This window comes from Carassius carassius, chromosome 3, assembly GCF_963082965.1.
Source record: "Carassius carassius chromosome 3, fCarCar2.1, whole genome shotgun sequence".
In the NCBI taxonomy this organism is placed as follows: domain Eukaryota; kingdom Metazoa; phylum Chordata; class Actinopteri; order Cypriniformes; family Cyprinidae; genus Carassius; species Carassius carassius.
Window position 1 is genome coordinate 4,886,091 of NC_081757.1, and position 20,377 is coordinate 4,906,467.

At 37.1% G+C, this 20,377-nt stretch overlaps 1 protein-coding gene and 1 pseudogene across 1 annotated transcript; both read right to left on the reverse strand.

Annotated features, from left to right (window-relative positions):
- zgc:194252 (CLECT domain-containing protein) lies at window positions 1-875 on the reverse strand. Its single transcript, XM_059521697.1, has one exon. The coding sequence runs from the start codon at window positions 748-750 to the stop codon at window positions 1-3; it is 750 nt and encodes a 249-aa protein (XP_059377680.1). The 5' UTR covers window positions 751-875.
- A 2,963-nt stretch (window positions 876-3,838) lies between these two features.
- Window positions 3,839-20,377, reverse strand: part of LOC132128599 (focadhesin-like) — a 40,382-nt pseudogene continuing 23,843 nt past the window's right edge.

The following is a 20,377-nucleotide window of genomic DNA, read 5'->3' on the forward strand; positions in this document are numbered from 1 at the left end:
TCAGTCTTTGTATTTCTTCTTGACGCAGAGAAAGTTGAGTCTCCGCTCACAGTCTGTGGGTTTACAAACCCCCTGCGTTCTATCAAAAACCCCACAGCGCTGGTTCATGGCAGGGCACTGGATCTCTCCATCTGAAGACCAGACATTATAACCAAAACTGGCTCCGTTTACCCAAAACCAATGACCGGCTAGAAAACGCAGACCGGTCCACACTTCAGCTGTATCAGCTACTGTGCTATTAATCTTTGCTTCTTCCATGATGTCTTCTGAGTTTATTATGGCCAGGTCAATGTAGTTTTGCCTGCAGTATTCCAAGGCCTCTTCCCATGTGCTTCTCTGATGCACCACAATCAGCTCATAGACCTTCATACAATAAAATTGTAAATTGATATTGCAGGATCTGGCATACAAAGTTAATGTTCTTGTATAGACACCACCACAATGATCACCATCAGGTTGTCCATTTGCCCAAAATGTAATCATTGCTTCTCCACCTTCTGACCATATCCATTTGTCTGCGCTGTTTCTCTGTACTCCAATCCAAAAATATTTGCTTTGAATGAGAGGATTGGATGTTAAATCCTGTAAATCTTTAATTCTGACAGTGGACAGGTAATCAAAGGCCTGTATGCAGCGCTGCTGTGCCTCTTGAAATGTCAAAGCCTCGTCCACGAGAAAGTGATGCCTGTAGACACTGACATTCAGCCCAAAGAGGCTCGACAAAAACAGCACAATGACTGAAGCCTTCATGTTGATTTGATGATGATGATCTCCAGTGCAGCAGCACAATTCTGAATTAAGGTTATATTCTCCTTTTATCTCAGGATATTAATGACTTGTTACCACTCCCTTTCACAAATTTCTGGCATGAACAGACCAATGAAAACCAGGTCTGTTCTGACATTCAGAGTGACCTTGATGTAGTAGGCCCTTCAGTAATTACAAAAACAAACGTATTTTCCTAAAATGCCTACTTAAGGCAAATCGGATGGGTCAAGGAAAGGAAATATATTTAAAGCAGTTAAGGCATATGACATTGTAAATGTCTTGAAGAAGCAAAAAATGTATGAAAATGTACTTTTCATAAAAATGTGTTCAAAGAAGACAAAGAAGGAAATTTTCTTAGAGCCCATGGTGAATAAGATGAAGATGCTCAATAAGGTGTGAAAATAAAAGAATTGTAAAAAAAAAAAAAATTAATTTACTTCAGAGTATTAGTCTCACATAACCTGAGGGGCAAATTAGGTGATTCAGATTAGTTGTAAATATATGAAAGGTGTAAACTTTAACAAATCTGAAAACAAATCAAGTCTTGCAGGGCTAAACAGAGCAGTTTTCACATTTTTACTGGCTCCACCACTAATAAAACAACTGAAAAACACTGGCATCGATTGCAAAACATTAGTGAAATATGTAGGTCTGCAATTTTTAAACCATTTCTACTGAGTTCCGAGAGTCATTCCTATAATTTCAATAGAACTTAATTGATTATTTTTTTAATTCCCCTGATCTGCCCTAAAAATCATTCAGTAGTTGACCATATAATAGTAAGTCTTCGCAGTTAAATACTAATAATATTTGTCTGGCACATGTAATTATAATCACCAGTAGATGGCAGCAAACTATTGAGCGTTCATGGTTGCTTTGAAGAGATGAACCAAGGTCCAAATGTTCCATTTATTCTCTTCAGAAATTACATCAGATTAAAAACTGAATCACAGGCTTCCAAATATTCTATCAGAATATGACTGCATCTATATCTATATTATTTAAAAGTATAGTTCACTCTAAAATGAAAATTCCGTCATTAATTACTCAGCCCCATGTCGTTTCAAACCCATAAACTCTTTTTCAGAATTTTCAGAACACAAATTAAGATATTTCTGATGAAATCCCAGAGCTTTCTGACCCTACATACAGCAACACAACTGAAATTTTCCCAGTCCCAGAAATGTATCAGTGACTTATTTTCTTGTTTTCATAAAGTTCTTGTAGCTTCGTAAAATTTGAGTTTTACATTTTTACAAAATTACAGAACCACTGATGTCACACGGATGATTAGATCAGATGATCATCAGATGATTTAAACTGTTCCTTTAACATTCATATATTTACAAAGAATAAAAAATATAGAACTAATTTTATATAATTGAAAAGTTGTCACCATGAATTTTTTTTTTTTTTAATGTTGTGATAAAATCAACAAGTATGAATCAAAAGGACACACGTTCAGGTCAGCATCCAAATATGAACCGAAATGAACTAAACACCAGTCTCCTCCAAATGTATGAAATGATGATGAACACATCATATTACTCATCTAGACATCAGTGCATTGGCTATAAATGATGTGCAAATTATGTTGTGACATCATTGTTTCTCTATTAGTATAGCCCAAAATAAACAACATTGTCAACATTGACCTTGAAATTACTTCGTATTAATCAGTGTTGTTTTAGCATCATTGAGCCTACCATAGTTTAATGCTTAAAAGGGTTTTATAGGTTCTATACAAGTTTTGCTAAAAAGCCCTTTTCTTGTTAAACATCTTCTAGTTATTATGTAAATATTCACCGCTAAAGGACGTATTAAAAACAAACAAAGAAGATTGATGACGTGGGGACTGAGTGTGGAATCATAGGAGTTGTGGTCTTTATCCCATTGACTGTAAAAAAGACTGCTGGAAGAGGATATAGTATCCAAATAACACTTCAGGTCTTTACAAAAAAAAAAAGAAATAGAGGTTTAACAGACATAAATTTACATTTATATATAAAACATTTAGCTATTGGAAAATAAATAGATTTATTAGAAAATACTTTTACTTTCTTGTGAGAGTGTTATTGACAGGCGACACAATGACACTACAGACACAGCCCGTGTCACTAGTTAAAATTGCTTATTTCTCTGGATTTAAACTTTCTTCGAAACATTTGAGATTATGTAAGTACACAAGTCAGCAAAATTTATAACTGTTCTAGTGGTTTTTGGGGAAAAAAATCTTACATATTGTGCCTTTAAGTTAAACTAAATCAACATGTAAAATGTTGCCAATTATTTTACATTAGTTAATTTCAAGTAACAAATTACAAAGCATTTTAACCCTGGTAAAACTTCACCAGCTGTTTTGAATACAGAGTGAAAATGGGTACAACACAAATTGAAAAGGGAAATTATTAAATAATCCGCTTTAGAAATAGAATGAGAGACAAAAACTCAGATTTGCCTGAGAGTTGCGTGAAATGAGGGATTTTACAAATCTGGAAAACAAAACATGACATCACGTGTTTGTGTCCTCGCAGCATTTGGAATATTTTTGAATACATGCAATTTAGGTACGACACCCAGTCGCATTTTGTTTCTTAAATTGACATTCATTGAAAATATATACTTCAAGAGTTTATTCATCTATTTAAAACTGAAGTAACCACAAGCAGAAAATGCAATAAATGGACAATATAAATATTCACATGAGACAGCACTCTACTGACACATTAATATTACTTCTCATATTTCATATTAGTTCTGAAACAAACTAATGTATTAAGCTACCTACTGCTTCTGGAATCCCTTATATTTAATTTCATGTTTAGCGGTTAAAAGCAAGCAAGGTAATTAGCAAACATCTTTACTATCAAAAAGCTCCTATCACACAGTTACAGTTGTTTGTGAAGCTTCTAAGACGACTTTGCAGTTATTTTGTGCCTGTGAACATGTCAAATAGGCTGCGTTTACACTTGGCGTAAACATGCGACTTGTATGCTTTGTTATGTTGATGCTAATTTGAATATGCATGTAAACAAATGTTGTCCTTGGTGTGGCAGAGCTTTCAGTTTGATCACCAGCCACACTCTTTGGTCCACACACCCTTCTTCTTGAACTCAGAGCTGGATCTCAGAGCCATACAGGTCGCTAAGAAGGAACAAGATACAAATGATAATGCAAATGAGAGTCAAATAAAAGATTCCATGTGTACTGTAGATCACGCAACAACCATTTGCTTCTTGTCATCAACACATTTTTAAAACTAAACACTGATATGAAATAAGTATTTGACTTAAACGAAGTGTCTCACCTTCGGCTGTAAGTAAGGCAGTCTCAGAGAAACCTAGTTTAGGAGCTTCTGTAACACTGAAGAGCTGTCGGTGAACTGAAGGCAAGGCGAAAGGAAGATTGGGGTTGATAATTATTATCATTTTTTAAAGAAATTAGTACTTTTATTTTCAAAGGAAGCGTAAACTTGATCACAACATGACAGTAAATTCATATAAATGTTGTTCTTTTCTTTTGAACTTTTATATTCAAGGAATAATTTAAAAAGTATCAGTTTCCACAAAACAAATTTAGCAGTATACTATTTTCAACACTGATCATGTTAGAATGATCTCTGAAGGATCATGTGACACTGAAGACGGGAGTAATGATCACAGGAATGAATTACATTTTAAAATATATTGAAATAGAAAATCTAAAGAATTTTAAAGTGCAATAATATGTCACTTGTTAACTTCTTTACTGTATTTTTAGAATGATAACTAATGCAACCTTGGTGTGCATAGGAGACTTGTTTAATTTAATTTAAACATTAATAAAAAAAATAATAATACTAATCTCACCGGCCCCAAACTTTTGAAATAGTAGTGTTAATATTAACTCTGTTTTTAATTACTATGGATAGTGTGCTGATTCTTAGAGATTGTAAGTATTGCAATTTGGTGTGTAACTCAATGTGTATATATGACATTTTCATAATAGTTATATATTACACATTAGTTATAATATATAAATAAATGCTCAGATGTTCCAATGTAAATGTTCAGATGGTAAACTATTTTCTTAGTTGTCTTAAAGGGTTAGTTCACCCAAATCGACTGTTGACATACGATGCTGCTGACGTGTTTTCTGGTGCGCCCAATAACAAAGAAAACACATCAGCAGCATCAGTGCAGACCCGGAAGAGAAGACAATGCTGAATAAAGTCATCGTTTTTGTTATCTTTGGACCAAAATGTATTTCCGATGCTTCAAAATATTCTAACTGACCCTCTGATATCACATGGACTACTTTGATGATGTTTTTCTTACCTTTCTGGACATGGACAGTAGACCGTACACACAGCTTCAATGGAGGGACTGAGAGCTCTCGGACTTAATCTAAAATATCTTAAACTGTGTTCCAAAGATAAACGGAGGTCTTACGGGTTTGGAACGACACCAGGGTGACATAATTTTAATATTTGGGTGAACTAACCCTCTTATTTCTTCAAGTCACTGAACATGTAGTGTCTTGCTTCCTGCCTCTGTGTTTTATAAAGAAAAGAACTGTTTATATCATTAGGCCTACAGCAAGGCAACCAAAATCACTTGGTGCAGATGGCAGCGACTGCTTTTTAGAGAGGCAAATCCATATAAGATTGTAAACAGACCTAAAAGAAACCAGAGCCAATAAATCAAAATACGGCACATGCCTCTATAACACTGGCACATTTAACAGAAGGAGATCCGTATGCTACATTTGTAATGTGGCCCATGAACTCCGAAAGCCACTCCATTCATTTAGAGACCACCGAAAACAAACAAAACATTGTGCTTTCTGAATCAGCATAACATGATTTAAGTTCATCGAAAAGGGGGCACTTAAAATGGTTATTGCAAATGAAAAACACGGGCAGTGGCTTGTAACTTTGTAACATAAGAATCAATGTTATTTTAGCATCATTGAGAAACTATAATATTTTCTATTAATATTTTTATTACGTTTTTTTAATATATTTTCCGTTTTAATTTTAATTTTGTTGTTTTAGTTAGGTTTTTATGTCAATATAGTTTTTCATATTTTTATTTCAGTTTTAGTTTAGTACATCAAGTTAAGCTAAATTAAAATGAGAAATGCTGAAAATGAAAAAAAAAAAATTGGGCATTTATTTGATAAAATGTATAGTAATAAAAACGGTAATATCATAAAATTATATTATTATTACAATTTAGAATACCTGCTATCTATTTTAATGTGTTTTGAAATGTAATTTATTTCTGCAATGCAAAGCTGAATTTTTAGCATCATTACTCCAGTCTTCAGTGTCACATGATCCTTCAGGCCTGCAGGAGAAGCCAGCTGATTCGTGGAGGATGGTACTGATGACATCACTGAGTCTGAGCAGAGGGACTCTGCCTTTAGAGGTCAGGTAGGATAGGATGAACACTGTTTTTACAACATTAGCCTGTCGAGGGAGCACAAAGCAGGGAGAAATGTGTAAGGGTTGTGCATCTGTTGATTTTATGTCTCTAGCCATTGTCAGTGCACCTTTGGGTGAGTTATTTAACTTGTAAATTTCTCTGGAATGGTTGTTACATTACATGATAAATAACAAAACAGCCATGGAAGCCATCCTGTGCTATTGCCATGAATTATGATTCTCATTAATTATCATGAAAGGTGAAGAAAACCTTCCATGGATGAAAGCGTAACTATTCATCACAGCAAACAGTCATGCATTACACGTGCATTATATTTGAAGAGAAAAACATTTGACTCAATTTTCTTGCAAAAAATGAGCCTAATTAAAAACTAGCAAACAACTAATTTAGAAAAACAAACAATATTTCAGGATCCTTTTAAGAAATGTTGCCTGGAGGCAGAATTTTGTAATAATGGAAATGAATTAATTAAAGTCTTTGCTGATCCCAGAACAATTTAGGGGTGTAACGATACGCGTATTCGTATTGAACCGTTCGGTACGAGGCTTTCGGTTCGGTACGCGGTATGCATTATGGACCGAACGGTTCGTTGGACTAATTAATTATATTTGGAAAATAAAAAAACAATTGTGAAATATAATGATATGCGTTCAACAAGGTAGCCCAATAACCCAAACGACGTAACAGGCAATGCCCCTGACACCCCCGAAGAAGAAAAAAAACACCAACTTATATGTTTATGTTAGGCTATTCAGTCAGGCGCTCGCTCACTCAGCAATACACGCTGAAGGCTCGTTGGAAAATGGCCAATGCGTTTAACAGACCAGAAATAGAAGATCCTCCAATAACCAACAGGTCTGGTGTTTGGGTGCACTTTGGTTTCCCTGTAAGTTATAATGGTGATGGCAAGAGAGTGGTGGATAAAAACGAGTGAGCGAGCGCCTTTATGGGCCTTTCACACAGGACGCGGTATGCGCGGCGCTGCGCTATAAACCCATTCATCTCAATGGCTTGCTCCGCGCAAGGACGTTTTGTTGCTTCGTCGACCAAAGCGCATCATTTGCGTGCTTGCGCGCACGCCGCGGTCAAAGTTCAAAATAGTTCAACTTTTGCCGCTGCGCTCTGTGACGATTACCAGCGCGACCAATAGGATCCAAAACAAGCACAGAAATCAAAATGAATGAACGGCTAGTACAGTACTGTGTGTGTCAGAATTTCCTGAGCTCTACGATACAAGTTTGAGGTAGTATAGGGACATCGTCAGGAAAGCTGTGTCATGGAGACATATCTCCATTCAAGGAACAACAGACTATGTTTTTAAAACTCCGCCTACGCCATAGCGCAGCGCAAATCACGTTGTATCTGAAGGGCAACGCTGAACCCAGCGGCAAGCGCCGCGCATACCGCTTCCTGTGTGAAAGGCCCACTCTGTAGTGGAAAACGTAGGTTTTAAGAACATGCTTAATGTAATTGAGCCCAGTTACAACATTCCTTCACGAGCCCATTTCAGACAGACCGTAATTCCTGCTTTGTTCCAAAAAACATAAGCCCTATAGAGAACCAATTGAGAAAAACACACTCAATATAAAGAGTTATAGAGTTCCATATAAAAAGTTACATCTTTGTATTTGTTTATAACTACTACAATAATATAACATTTTCATTTTTTTATAAGGAGCTGTTTTTGTTTTATACAGTATGCTGCTAAGAAAACACTATAGAAGATGGGTAAAGAATAGCTCCATCATTGTTCAATGTAAAAAAAAAACATACTTTGTTAGTTTTAATAAATAAAACATTTTTTAAAAATCAAGGAAATTTATCTGCCAATTTTTTCTTTTTGCTGTATCTAAAACGTACCGTACCGAACCGAACCGTGACACCAGTGTATCGTATCGAACCGAACCGTGAATTTTGTGAACCGTTACACCCCTACAGAACATCTAAACTACGTGCTGCTAATAGAACTAGCTCCTAGCTTAACAACAACATTAAATATATATTTTTAAAAAAGTAAACACAAGTAAGTCCATAGTGGGTGCATCCATTACATTCACTACATCATATAAATATTATATATATATATATATATATATATATATATATATATATATATATATAAAGAAAGATTAAGATACTAAAACACATTTCATGAAGGTATCAAAATAAAAGATGTTGCAGTAATAAAACATTTCTGTCTGTTTTATGTGTCTTGTGCTTGCAAAGTGAGTAAATGGGTTCATTACCCAGAGGCGAAATAGTATGACTACATGTCATGATGAAACATTTCAACACAATCAGATTTATAAAGCTATAGATCATGAACATTAGAGTTATATTATACCTCAGTGACTTTATCTCAGTAGGACGGATCTGTGGAGGGCATACAGATGTTGAGAGAATTAAGATAAACTACATAACAGTACGACATTTTGAAGCCAGAAAGCCATGATGAACTCCTCACAGATGATAACACATAACACTATGAGATAATTGGATTCTAATTGCTACTTTATAAAGTACATAAATCTACTTTACTTTTAAGCATCTCTGAAAGTTTCATTTCAAAGCTTTCAAAAGGGAGAATGTCTAATAAATGAGTAAAAATTAAGTTTAGGAATTATTGCAAAAATAATATTGCAATTATTTTGCTCAATATTGAAACCACAATGTTTAATTTCATTAATCTATCTATCTGTCGGTCCGTCGGTCCTTCCATCCATCCATCCATCCATCCGTCTGTCTGTCTATCTATCTGACACAGTGAAAATTAACCAGTTAAATACAAAATATATATCTGATTTAGTTTAGTTTAGTTTATTGATTTATAGAGTACATTTAAACATACCAGATAGTAAAAGTGAAAGTGAAGTGACATTCAGCCAAGTATGGTGACCCATACTCAGAATTTGTGCTCTGCATTTAACCCATCCGAAATGCACACACACAGAGCAGTGAACACACACACACACACACTGTGAGCACACACCCGGAGCAGTGGGCAGCCATTTATGCTGCGGCGCCCGGGGAGCAGTTGGGGGTTCGATGCCTTGCTCAAGGGCACCTAAGTCGTGGTATTGAAGGTGGAGAGAGAACTGTACATGCACTCCCCCCACCCACAATTCCTGCCGGCCCGGGACTCGAACTCACAACCTTTCGATTGGGAGTCCGACTCTCTAACCATTAGGCCACGACTTCCCATAAAACCAAAAAAAAAACAAAGTGCCATACAGGAAATATACATTAAAGCCAAAAAAAAAAAAAAAGCATACAAAACACAACCAGTGAAAACCCAGCATTACAACTTCAACATGTTTTATACACCGAGAGAAACAAATACTTTCACTCAGGCTGGAGGAAAAGTGAGGCACTCTGGGAAGACTGGGCCTGACTGGTGATGCTGCATGACAGGCACAGGACTTCAACATCATACATCCTCAGAATGGGCAAAATAGGGTATTATCTGCATGATGATGAAGAACAGGAAGCTCACCAAAGTCGAGTCTCATCAGCGGAGAGAGGATGGCGCTCCAGTTGGCAGTTGGAATCACTTTTTATTAGATATGAGATATTAGCATTAGATGGTGTGTTACATTTCCTTCCTGCATCAGTGATGAAGTCTACAGAAGCTCGGATGACACTTTTCTCTGGGAGATAACCAAAGTCCTGGGGAACTGTTAAAGTTGGATGAAAAAGTATGTCTGATCAGTCTTCTTCACCGGTTAACAACCATTCGCACAGTATCAGTAATTTATGTATGAATTAAGTTTTTATTTACTTTTTATGAATATTATTTTTAGTAGTAGTAACAATACAATTAATAATATATATTTTATTTGTTTTATAAAATATAATAATTATTATTATTATTATTAACAATATTTCTTATTATTTTAATATATTTTTATTTTAATATATTTTTAAATTATTAATGTTATTATTAACAACATAACCACAATAATAATTATGATTTTATAATATTACTTTTATTTAAAAAAATGTATGAATACATGATTATTATCAATAACAACTACATCAGCGACAACTATAATAATAATAATGTTTCTATTATTTTCAAATATTCATTAATTTTTTCTTACATTATTTTTTATATTTTTTAGTTTTTAAATATTAATATAAATTTTCGCCAAAAACAAAATTTTTAGAATAGAATAGAATTTTTGATTTATTATTATTTACATCAATAATAATTAACAAATGTATTTATATATTATTTAATATGAATGAATGTTACTATTGAGTTATTATTACTATTATTATCAACAACAAAAAGACAAAAGAGAGGATATTTTGAAACATGCATTAAACTGATCAAAAGTGACAGTAAAGACGTTTATAATATAATTAAATGTATTGGAGATAAATACAATTTTTCTGACATTTATCAAAGAATCCTGATTAAGTATTATGGTTTCCATACAAAATTGAGCATTAAACAGCTATAATAATAATAGGAGATATTACTTGAACAGCAAATCAGCATATTAAGATGACCTAATGCATTTTAAAATGTATTGTTATTGTTATATTTTACAATAAAACACTTTTTACTGTATCTTTGATTAAATAAATGCAGTCTTGGTTAGCGTAAGAGACAAAAAATAAAAAATCTTACCTACAATTCTGTTTACATTACTGTTTAAGCATATAAAATACATATTATGATACTTAAACATATAAAATGTAAAAATTCAGCATCTTCCTTTTTTTTTCTTTGCTTTCATTAATGAAATGTGGTACTCTCCAAGGTTTAGTGATCAAAAAATTACAAATGTCATTCATGCAAAAAGTCGGAAAGGATTCATTTGTTTTCACATTTAGCCTTCTCATACTGGGTTATTTTAACCCTACAGTACCCTCATGTGGCCAGCAACTGTTACTACTGTATTTAAGCCTACAATCCTCTTTCCTCAGCAGTTAACTTTTACAGTACTGTGTAGGTTACATAGTGGCTGAGATTTACTTGCTTACCTGTACTTCCACAAAGTCACTCCACAGAGTTGAACTAAAAAGAGAACAATCGGTTTTTAAAATCTTGTTGGTTTAAACAAGTTTTGATCTGAAAGGAACAGTCACCAGCTAAATGAGCTGCATTCATGATTCTGACTCAAGAACAAATCAACTGACAAAGGTGTTTGAATGCACCGAAATGTGCTTTAAAGTGTTTATTCAGTGACTTTAAGTCGCTTAAAGACACATTAACACAAATCTTTTCATCTGTGGGGCGGCGGAGTAATCCGAGACATTCACAAGGCTCCGGTTCACACTGAGAGAAAATCCTCGCAGACCACTGTCAAGTCCCACTGTTACTATGGTGACACTTCCTGGCTACCTTCCAAGTACGGTGGCATTTGCATTTAAAAAAGCCAGACAGCTTTTGCTGTGTGTGTGTGTGTGTGTGTGTGTGTGTATATGAGTGTCTGTAAGTGGGTGGGCATGGAGGAGTGTAATTTGCCACACAAAGAACAGCCTGGCACAGGTGTGGGAGAGAAAAGGGCAGTGCCCATATGAGACTGGCATTTAACTGCTATTATTAATGCCACCTCAACAGACAATAATGGACTTAATGTAGGGTAATATACCAGAAAGGGAAAAAAAGCAAGATTTATTCCACTGCTAGTGTGTTATTTTCAAGTCTTGCACTGAATGTACTGAATGCCCACACGTATATCTTAAACTGGAACTGTGTCTAGCATCCTGCCAGGTACAAATACAACACAAGGTTTAACACAAGCACGAATCACACATTAAATTACCTGAATGAGAGCCGTCTCCCATCCCACTAATGCAATCAGTCCATTGAGGGCAGAAAGCCTCTGCATTGTGGGGCAACCCTGTAAAAAGGAAAAAATTCCCGCTTAGTTTGAGATCCAGCGTTGATGCCTGAGGTTTATAGATCAACACTAAAACTTTAGGAAGAGGACGACTTAACCTTACATTCTGGACTTGTACCTTAGGTCAGATCCTGATCCATAGTTCACTTACTGCGGCACAACAACACACTGTTTCTTACCAATCAGGAAGATCAACTAAAAAGACAACTGTTTCATCCACTTACATCTTTTTTTTTTTAAACCAAAGCAGCATTGGTATGAAAATAAAGTGGTTGTCCTGCATAAGATGATGATGAGCATGCATAAAATATGTTTTGCATATGGAAATAACAGTGCATTTTGAACCACATCACCTCTGCCAGCAGTATCTTGGTCCAGCAGCCAGCAGACAAGGTTGGATGTCCACCGCTTTACCATGACCGAAAGAAGAGAGTCCAAACACTGTCAGTCCCAATGCCAAAGCAAAGCCAGGTGTCTAAAAACACACTGAATAGATGCCATAAAGTGTGACTCAAATATTTTGTTTTTAATCAGTCATGCACAAAAACACATCAATATCTTACAAAATACAAAACCACACTTACTTCGATGATCAAGCTTAGTAGCTAATAATTTAATCATAAACGTTTTTTTTTTAATTAGCTTTATCTAAGTGAATGATTCTTCTTATAGCAGTCACTTCCAGCTGTCACCTGTTGGCTTTCCTCTGTTAGGGTGCGAAGTGTGCTGCTTATGTGTTTTTGTAAACTGATGCACTATTCAGGATTCCTTTGATGAACAAGATCAAAGGAGCATCATTTATTTCAAATATTTTGTAACATTCTAAAATGTCTTTATTTTGATCACTTTAATGTGTTCTCGCTGAATGTGAGTATTCATTTATTTTAACAAATAGTACTCCAGGCTTTTGAACAGTAGTGTCAGTATAATGAATGAAAAATGAACAATACTCTTGTATGTTAATGTTAGCCTCTACATATCCACTAATACATTTTAAGTTGTCAACTTTGATATATTTAAACGTACATGAATTAATAATAAGCATTAGTATATTCATAGAGTAACATTAAATCATATTAATAAATGCTGTAAAAATGCTGCATTAAGTTGAACCTTATTGTAATATGTTAGCAATATGGCATTACTACTTGTTGAGACTTCAGAGCATATAAAAACTACTTTTTTTTTTGAGTTACAACTCACATGAATGAACCATGGCAAGACTTGTCCTTTAGGGTTACTTTTACTGCTAACAATGCCGAACAGCGTGTCAATCACCATAGACAGCAAGTGAACTGTGGGAAGGTCCGGACCCACCTAGGAAAAGAAAATGACAGTTTATTGGAAAGTTTCCCTCGAAAAGGAAAGAAGGAAAGCCAGGAAATGAAAGGCAGTAGGAAAACAGAAAAAGTAACTGGGGGCCAGATGCATAAACATAGTCACTATTTTAACATTGTGTTTTTTTTTTTTTTTTTGACTTACAAGAAAGTGGTAATCAGTCTTTTTGGATTTAAATTAGACTGGTCTACATTTTTATGTAGCTGACTTTAAAAAGTTAAAAAGATTAGGTGACTACCTTCTAAGACTATAGTCTAAACATTTTATGCAACTAGCCATGGATAACGCTGCATCTCACCTCGAGTCCACTTTCAGACTGTGTAGGAAGGTTGCTCTCATATCTGCTTAAGACTACAGCCATGCCACTTAATGCCAAGAGAGAATTACCTTGAACAACCAGACAGTCTCTGTCATATTGGAGACAAAATGATCAAATATGAATCCACACACTGGCTGATTTTAAACAGGACAACACTGCAGCAACGCAGAATGATTACAACAATCAATGCTGAAAACAGGCCTGAAAATGTTAGCTGAGTAATTATAAGCTTAGATTTCATCGATAAAGCACTGAAAATGCTTTCCTAAGAGACTACAGTGAACAAAAGCAAACCGCAGATTCTGAATATGAAGTTTAGTAATAAAACATTTAGAAAAAAAACAAAAAACAAAAAAACAATAGTTTAGACTTTTAGCTTTGAAGAGGGGCTCGCGGGGGAAAAAACGAAGAAAAACAGAACAAAGCAAAGAATATCAGCAGCTTTAGTAACTCACTTGGCGGCAGATTTGACCACATCAGTCAGCTGGTCTCTGACCCCGAGGAAAGAGAGAGAGAGAGAGAGTGAAAGAGAGAGATATGATTTAAAGTGCTCCACAGACTGTCAAGAGGAGCTTTCATCTCCTCAGGCAATGATTTATGAGCTCAGGTACCATTCGCACAGCTACGTACTGTACAAGGGCTCCCAAAAGTCTGAGACCATACCAATTTAAACATGGAAATGCCGGACGATTTTAAAACATTTCAAGTAATGAATCTTAATGACAGAAAAATTGCGATTCTCCATTAATTCTAGGTCCAATTTTACAAGGTCAGGTATTCTTGCTGTCACTGAAAAACAAGACTCATTCTCAAATCATGATGAAGGATCACATGATCTTCCGTTTTACAGAAACGAATGGAGTTAACAAGTATTTTTCAAGTATAAATGATGTGTTTATAATATAACCTGAGAATAAAAATGTCTTTAAATTAGAGAAAGGCATAACAGAATCATTTTCACAAGCAGCCCCACATTTTTGGACAAAATCAGACACGTCTGGCTCATTTCCTCCAGCTTAAACCATCTTTAATTGACATCTCTTTCTGCGGGGGCAAAAGCTGTAACCCTACGATCCCAGTGGTCTCATACTATCCAACCCTCCCAGCATGCTTCAGGGCACGTGACCACATCCGGACTGCCCTGAGCTCCCAGGAGAGGAATAACTGTATTACACAAAGACTGCAGAACAAACGAGAATTTGTGAAGTTCTGGCTGCCATCAGAACATGTTATATCCCATCAGTCACTCATAGACTGACAGCTCGTCAAAATGGCGTCCTGGGGATTGAGTTATGGTGTTCTGCCAGACTGCATGGTTATGTGATAGGGCATATTATGGCGAGAGCCTGTGCGAACAATAACAGCCTATACATGCCAACAGATTTACATTGAAAGATTATATGAATTTGTGTAATGGTGATGTGCATGCATTTGTGTGTGTCTTTCAAATGTCAACCTCCATTCAAAGGCTTTTCAAAGCAGCTGAAAAGGCCAGAGCAATCACAATTCAACGGCTCTGGATGGTTTGACACAAGCAAGATGTATAAAATAATACCTTCACATTCCTCCCTATGGTGCAAAGCTCCAATTACACTTCAGTCTTTAGATGCTTTCATTATAGCACAGCATTCCTCTTGACAGTTCCTGAAAGTGCGAAGCTTTTGGCGCTTAAAACAGTGAAATATAATGCATTACAAGAAGCTGTTTATTGCCAGCTATGATGTCTAAGGAGTTCATCTATTTAGGGAGAATAATTGTACTGGGAAACTTTTTACATTTATAGCTTTATTTGCATCTATTAGCCTTTTAAAGAAAACTACATGTAGTATATCTATGTAAACGAAGTGCTTTTTTTTTTTTTTTTTTCTTAAAACAATGCCAGCGTTTGTCATGGTGAACCTACAGTATATAGGATGCTTAAGATACATTTTTGTTAAAAACTTTATCTGCTCCTACTGTGTTAAAACCTTTTCAGGAGTGTGTAAATGTCATTGCATTCATTAAGGCGGTCATAAGAATATATCTGCAAGCAAATCACGTTAGAGCTGCTCAAAACTATTCTGAACCACTGAATATTAGAACAAAACATACTCCCTAGTAAAAAGTTATATATTTAATGTACATTAATTTAATGCTAAATAAGAACAAAATATACTTAAATATAAATGGATGTGTGTGTATTTATATATACATGATTCCCCGGGACCACATGATGTGTAAAAATTGGTAGCCTGAATGCACTGTAAGTCGCTTTGGATAAAAGCGTCTGCTAAATGCATAAATTTAATTTAATTTAATTTACATAATAAATATACACAGTACACACACACATACTATGTAAACAAAAACTTTTATTTTGGATGTGATTACTTGTGATTAATCATTCATTTGACAGCACTAACATATATAGCTATAGATATATGCAGTATATTATCATTCATAATAATACATACACTTCTCATTTTGGGGTCAAATGTAATTTAAATTGAAATATAATTCAAGTTTTTAAGTTCCACCTAAATAAGTGTGTGCTGGAAGGTACTTAATGAATAAGGGTGGCTAACATTTGTTGATAACTCCGCCCTCTGCTGACAAGGAAGCGGGTGATTGGACGTCCATCTTTGTCAGTTTGAACAGGAAGGTCATAACAGAGCAGAAGCCCAGCTGAAACACATCAATCAAAACCCATGAACTGTATGTTTATTTCAGTCGTTACAAATATGCATTAGCTATAACAATTTCCAAATGCTTTTTTATTACCCCCATTACAAAATTGAATGACTCCAGATACAGTTTTCATCCAGCTATTTCAAATACACTACCTCTGTAAAATTATGGAAATAAGCTACAATTACATAACAGTAACTGTGAAACGATCACACCTTGGGTCTATGATACGTAAAATTTCAGTACACAAAATCTGTCCCCGTTTATTTCTTCTGCCACTGTAAAAATGCAGCCAGCTGGCTTGTTATCTAACCAAACATATTAGCATTCATTAATAATGGTATGATACCAATAAGTACATCAGTTACGCAGACTGATTCAATTCACAGGTAAGAACTGACTCATATAACAATAATATTCATATATTATTGTCATATTAATTGTAAATGCAAGTCAAACTATATTGCTGTGTTTATATTGTCTGTTAATCACCATAATCTTATTATCATACCTGGTAAAACAGATTGTGGTGTGAGACAAACTAGCTTCACATATGACGCCTCTGGTACTGAAATATCTCCATCCTTCTCATTTCCCTTTTTTCTTCCATTCATCCTCTTCTTCAGGCTATTTTGGTACGGGTCTGGCCTGTTAGCAAGATCACATCACCATTACACACACTTACACACTTACACACTTACACACACACACACACACACACACACACACACACACACACACACACACACACACACACACACACACACACACACACACACACACACACACACACACATATATATATATATATATAAAAGTAAACAGAAATAATGTGAGGATATTTAGCTAAATTATACCCTAGGCTTGCAACCAATGGGTCCTGTTGATGCCAAAAAACTTTACATTTTACTGTTCACTCATAACTGCTTGAAAAAAAAAAATTGCATATACATAGAATGGCAGGATGCCTTTTCAATAGAAGTTGTAGTGTGACTAGTCAGCAACCCTGACAATGCCTACTGCTCATTACCATATTAAAATGTCAGTGCTCACCTGACTAAGAGCGTAGCCCCATAAAACACTGACTGCCTCGTTTCTGAAGTTCTGGAAGGAAAAGGACATAAGAGCCGAAGTAATTTGTACTGGATGAAATGTGGAGAGAAATAAATCATGCTTCTAACTACGAATTACAAAATAGCACACATCTAGCAATCAATCAGAAACAGTGGTTGGTGTTCCCATGCATCTTACTCTTCAGTTCTGACATTTAAAGCAGGCACTAATGCCAGAAGTTCAGCTGTGGCCTTTAGGACCAGGGGTCTGGTGTCACAGTACAGCTTAGGAGAGAGTGCCTTCCATGTGGGGGATGATTTCAACTACCTGAACTTAAAAAACAGATGAGATGAATGATCAAATGCAGAGCAACAGTTTGAATGGTCCACTGGCTAGTGTACGAGAACTGAAATACTGTATTAAAAGTCCACTACTGTTCAAAAGTTTGGAGTCGGTATGATTTTTTAAGTCATCACAGGAATAAAGTATATTCAAATGGAAAACAGTTATTTTTAATTGTAATAAAATTTCATAGTCTGTATGTTCATGAAAATAGTTATTGGTGAGCATGAGAGACTTTGTATTTGCCCCAAACTTTTGAACAGTATGTTCTGTATTACTATACAGGATCTGAAATGTTTTTGATATTGTATATCCATTTTGTGACGCTAACAATGGAGGACAGGAGGCAGATGCAAGTAAAGGGAGTTTATTGACAGGAGTTGTGATGGATGAATGCTGGTGAGTGACGCAGGAACCACGATGGCAGCACAGACAGGTGGGTAGGTGATTTGAGTGCGTTGGTAGCGATGACGGTGGTGGTAGATCGGTGATCCGTGGTGATAATCCGTGAGTGACTGTGATAATCCAAAGTAGACCGAAACAGGAAACAGGGCAAGGACAGGAACACAGGAGCACGAACAGACATCAACACATGGACCTCAAACAACGATCTGACAAACAGGAGACGAAAGACAGGGCGTTAAATAGGCGGTTGGAATGAGATGCACCTGCCGCTGATCAGGCGATCAGTGGCCACACCCACATGAACCAATCAACATGACATAACATGACTACAGCTGGAGACGGTGCATTCACGAACCGTGACAGTACCCCTCCTCCTAAGGACGCCTCCTGGCGTCCCCAGAATCTCTTACCTGTCGATTGTAATCATCGATAAGGGAGTGATCCAGGATGTCCCTAGCAGGTACCCAACTTCTCTCCTCCGGACCGTAACCCTCCCAGTCCACCAAGTACTGAAATCCGCGTCCCCTCCTTCTAGAGTCCAGAATACGATTTACCAAATAGGTGGTCTCCCCATCAACGAGACGCGGCGGGGCGGGGCGGGGGAGGGACCGGGGTAGGCGGATTAATGGGAGAATGAAATACGGGCTTAATTTTGGACACATGAAAGGCGGGATGAATTCTCCTGTACGTAGGAGGGAGTTTAAGGCGGACTGCCACCGGACTAATGATTTTGGTGACAGTAAACGGGCCAATAAATTTGGGAGCCAATTTATTAGATACGGACCGGAGAGGAATATTCTTGGTTGAAAGCCACACCTTTTGACCCACGACGTATACGAGAGGCCTAGACCGGTGGCGATCTGCCTTGGCCTTGGTGCGCGCCCCCACTTGGAGTAGAGTCTCACGGGCTCTGGTCCAAGTGCGGTGGCACCTCTGGACGAAGGCGTGAGCGGAGGGGACCGCAACTTCGGATTCCATACTGGGAAAAATAGGTGGCTGGTAACCTACACTACACTCAAAAGGAGATAGGCCCGTAGCTGATACTGGTAAGGTATTGTGGGCGTACTCCACCATAGACAATTGTTGGCTCCAGGAGGAAGGATTCTTGGAGACCAAACATCGCAACACCCTTTCCAAATCTTGGTTGGCTCTCTCGGTTTGACCATTGCTCTGGGGGTGAAACCCTGAGGACAGACTTACAGTCGCTCCCAGTAGTCTACAGAATTCTTGCCAAAATTTAGCCACAAATTGGGGTCCCCTGTCGGAAACCACGTCTATCGGGAGGCCATGTAAACGAAAGACGTGGTCTACGACGGTCAACGCTGTCTCCTTGGCTGAGGGTAATTTGGGCAAGGGAATAAAGTGGGCCGCCTTCGAGAACCGGTCCACCACGGTTAAAACTACCGTGTTGCCCTGGGAGGGCGGTAATAAAATCTAGAGCGATGTGGGACCAGGGTCTCGAAGGAACCGGCAGCGGTTGGAGTAACCCATCAGGGGGCCGATTGGAAGTCTTACCAGTGGCACAAACCGAGCAAGCCAAAACAAAACTGTGAATGTCGCGAGCCATAAGTGGCCACCAGAATCGTTGCTTGACTAAAAATCTAGTACGGTTAACCCCTGGATGGCAAGCTACATTCGAGCAATGTCCCTACTGGATAACGTTGGACCTTAATCCCTCCGGCACAAATAAACGGTTCGGTGGGCACCCGGACGGAGGCGTTACCCCTTCTAAGGCCGTTCTGACCTTCGATTCGATCTCCCATGTGAGAGTGGAGACCACTAATGTCTCAGGAAAAATACACTCGGGAGTGGACGGGCGTTCGGAATGGTCAAAAATACGCGACAAAGAATCAGGTTTGATATTTTTGGAACCCGGGCGGTACGAGATAGTAAAGTCAAAACGTCCGAAAATAAGTGCCCACCGAGCCTGCCTGGAGTTCAACCTCTTGGCGGTGCTAATGTACTCTAAATTCTTGTGGTCAGTCCATACTATAAAAGGAACCCCCGATCCCTCTAACCAGTGTCGCCATTCCTCCAATGCCATCTTAACTGCCAACAATTCTCGGTTACCAATATCATAATTTCGTTCTGCCGGAGATAAACGATATGAAAAATACGCGCAAGGGTGGACCTTGTCGTCTAAGGGAGAACGTTGAGATAACACCCTCCTACCCCCACCTCTGATGCGTCGACCTCCACCA

What these genes read in the sequence shown, in the direction of transcription:
- zgc:194252 (XM_059521697.1), bottom strand. Translation starts at nt 750, where the DNA reads ATGAAGGCTTCAGTCATTGTGCTGTTTTTGTCGAGCCTCTTTGGGCTG.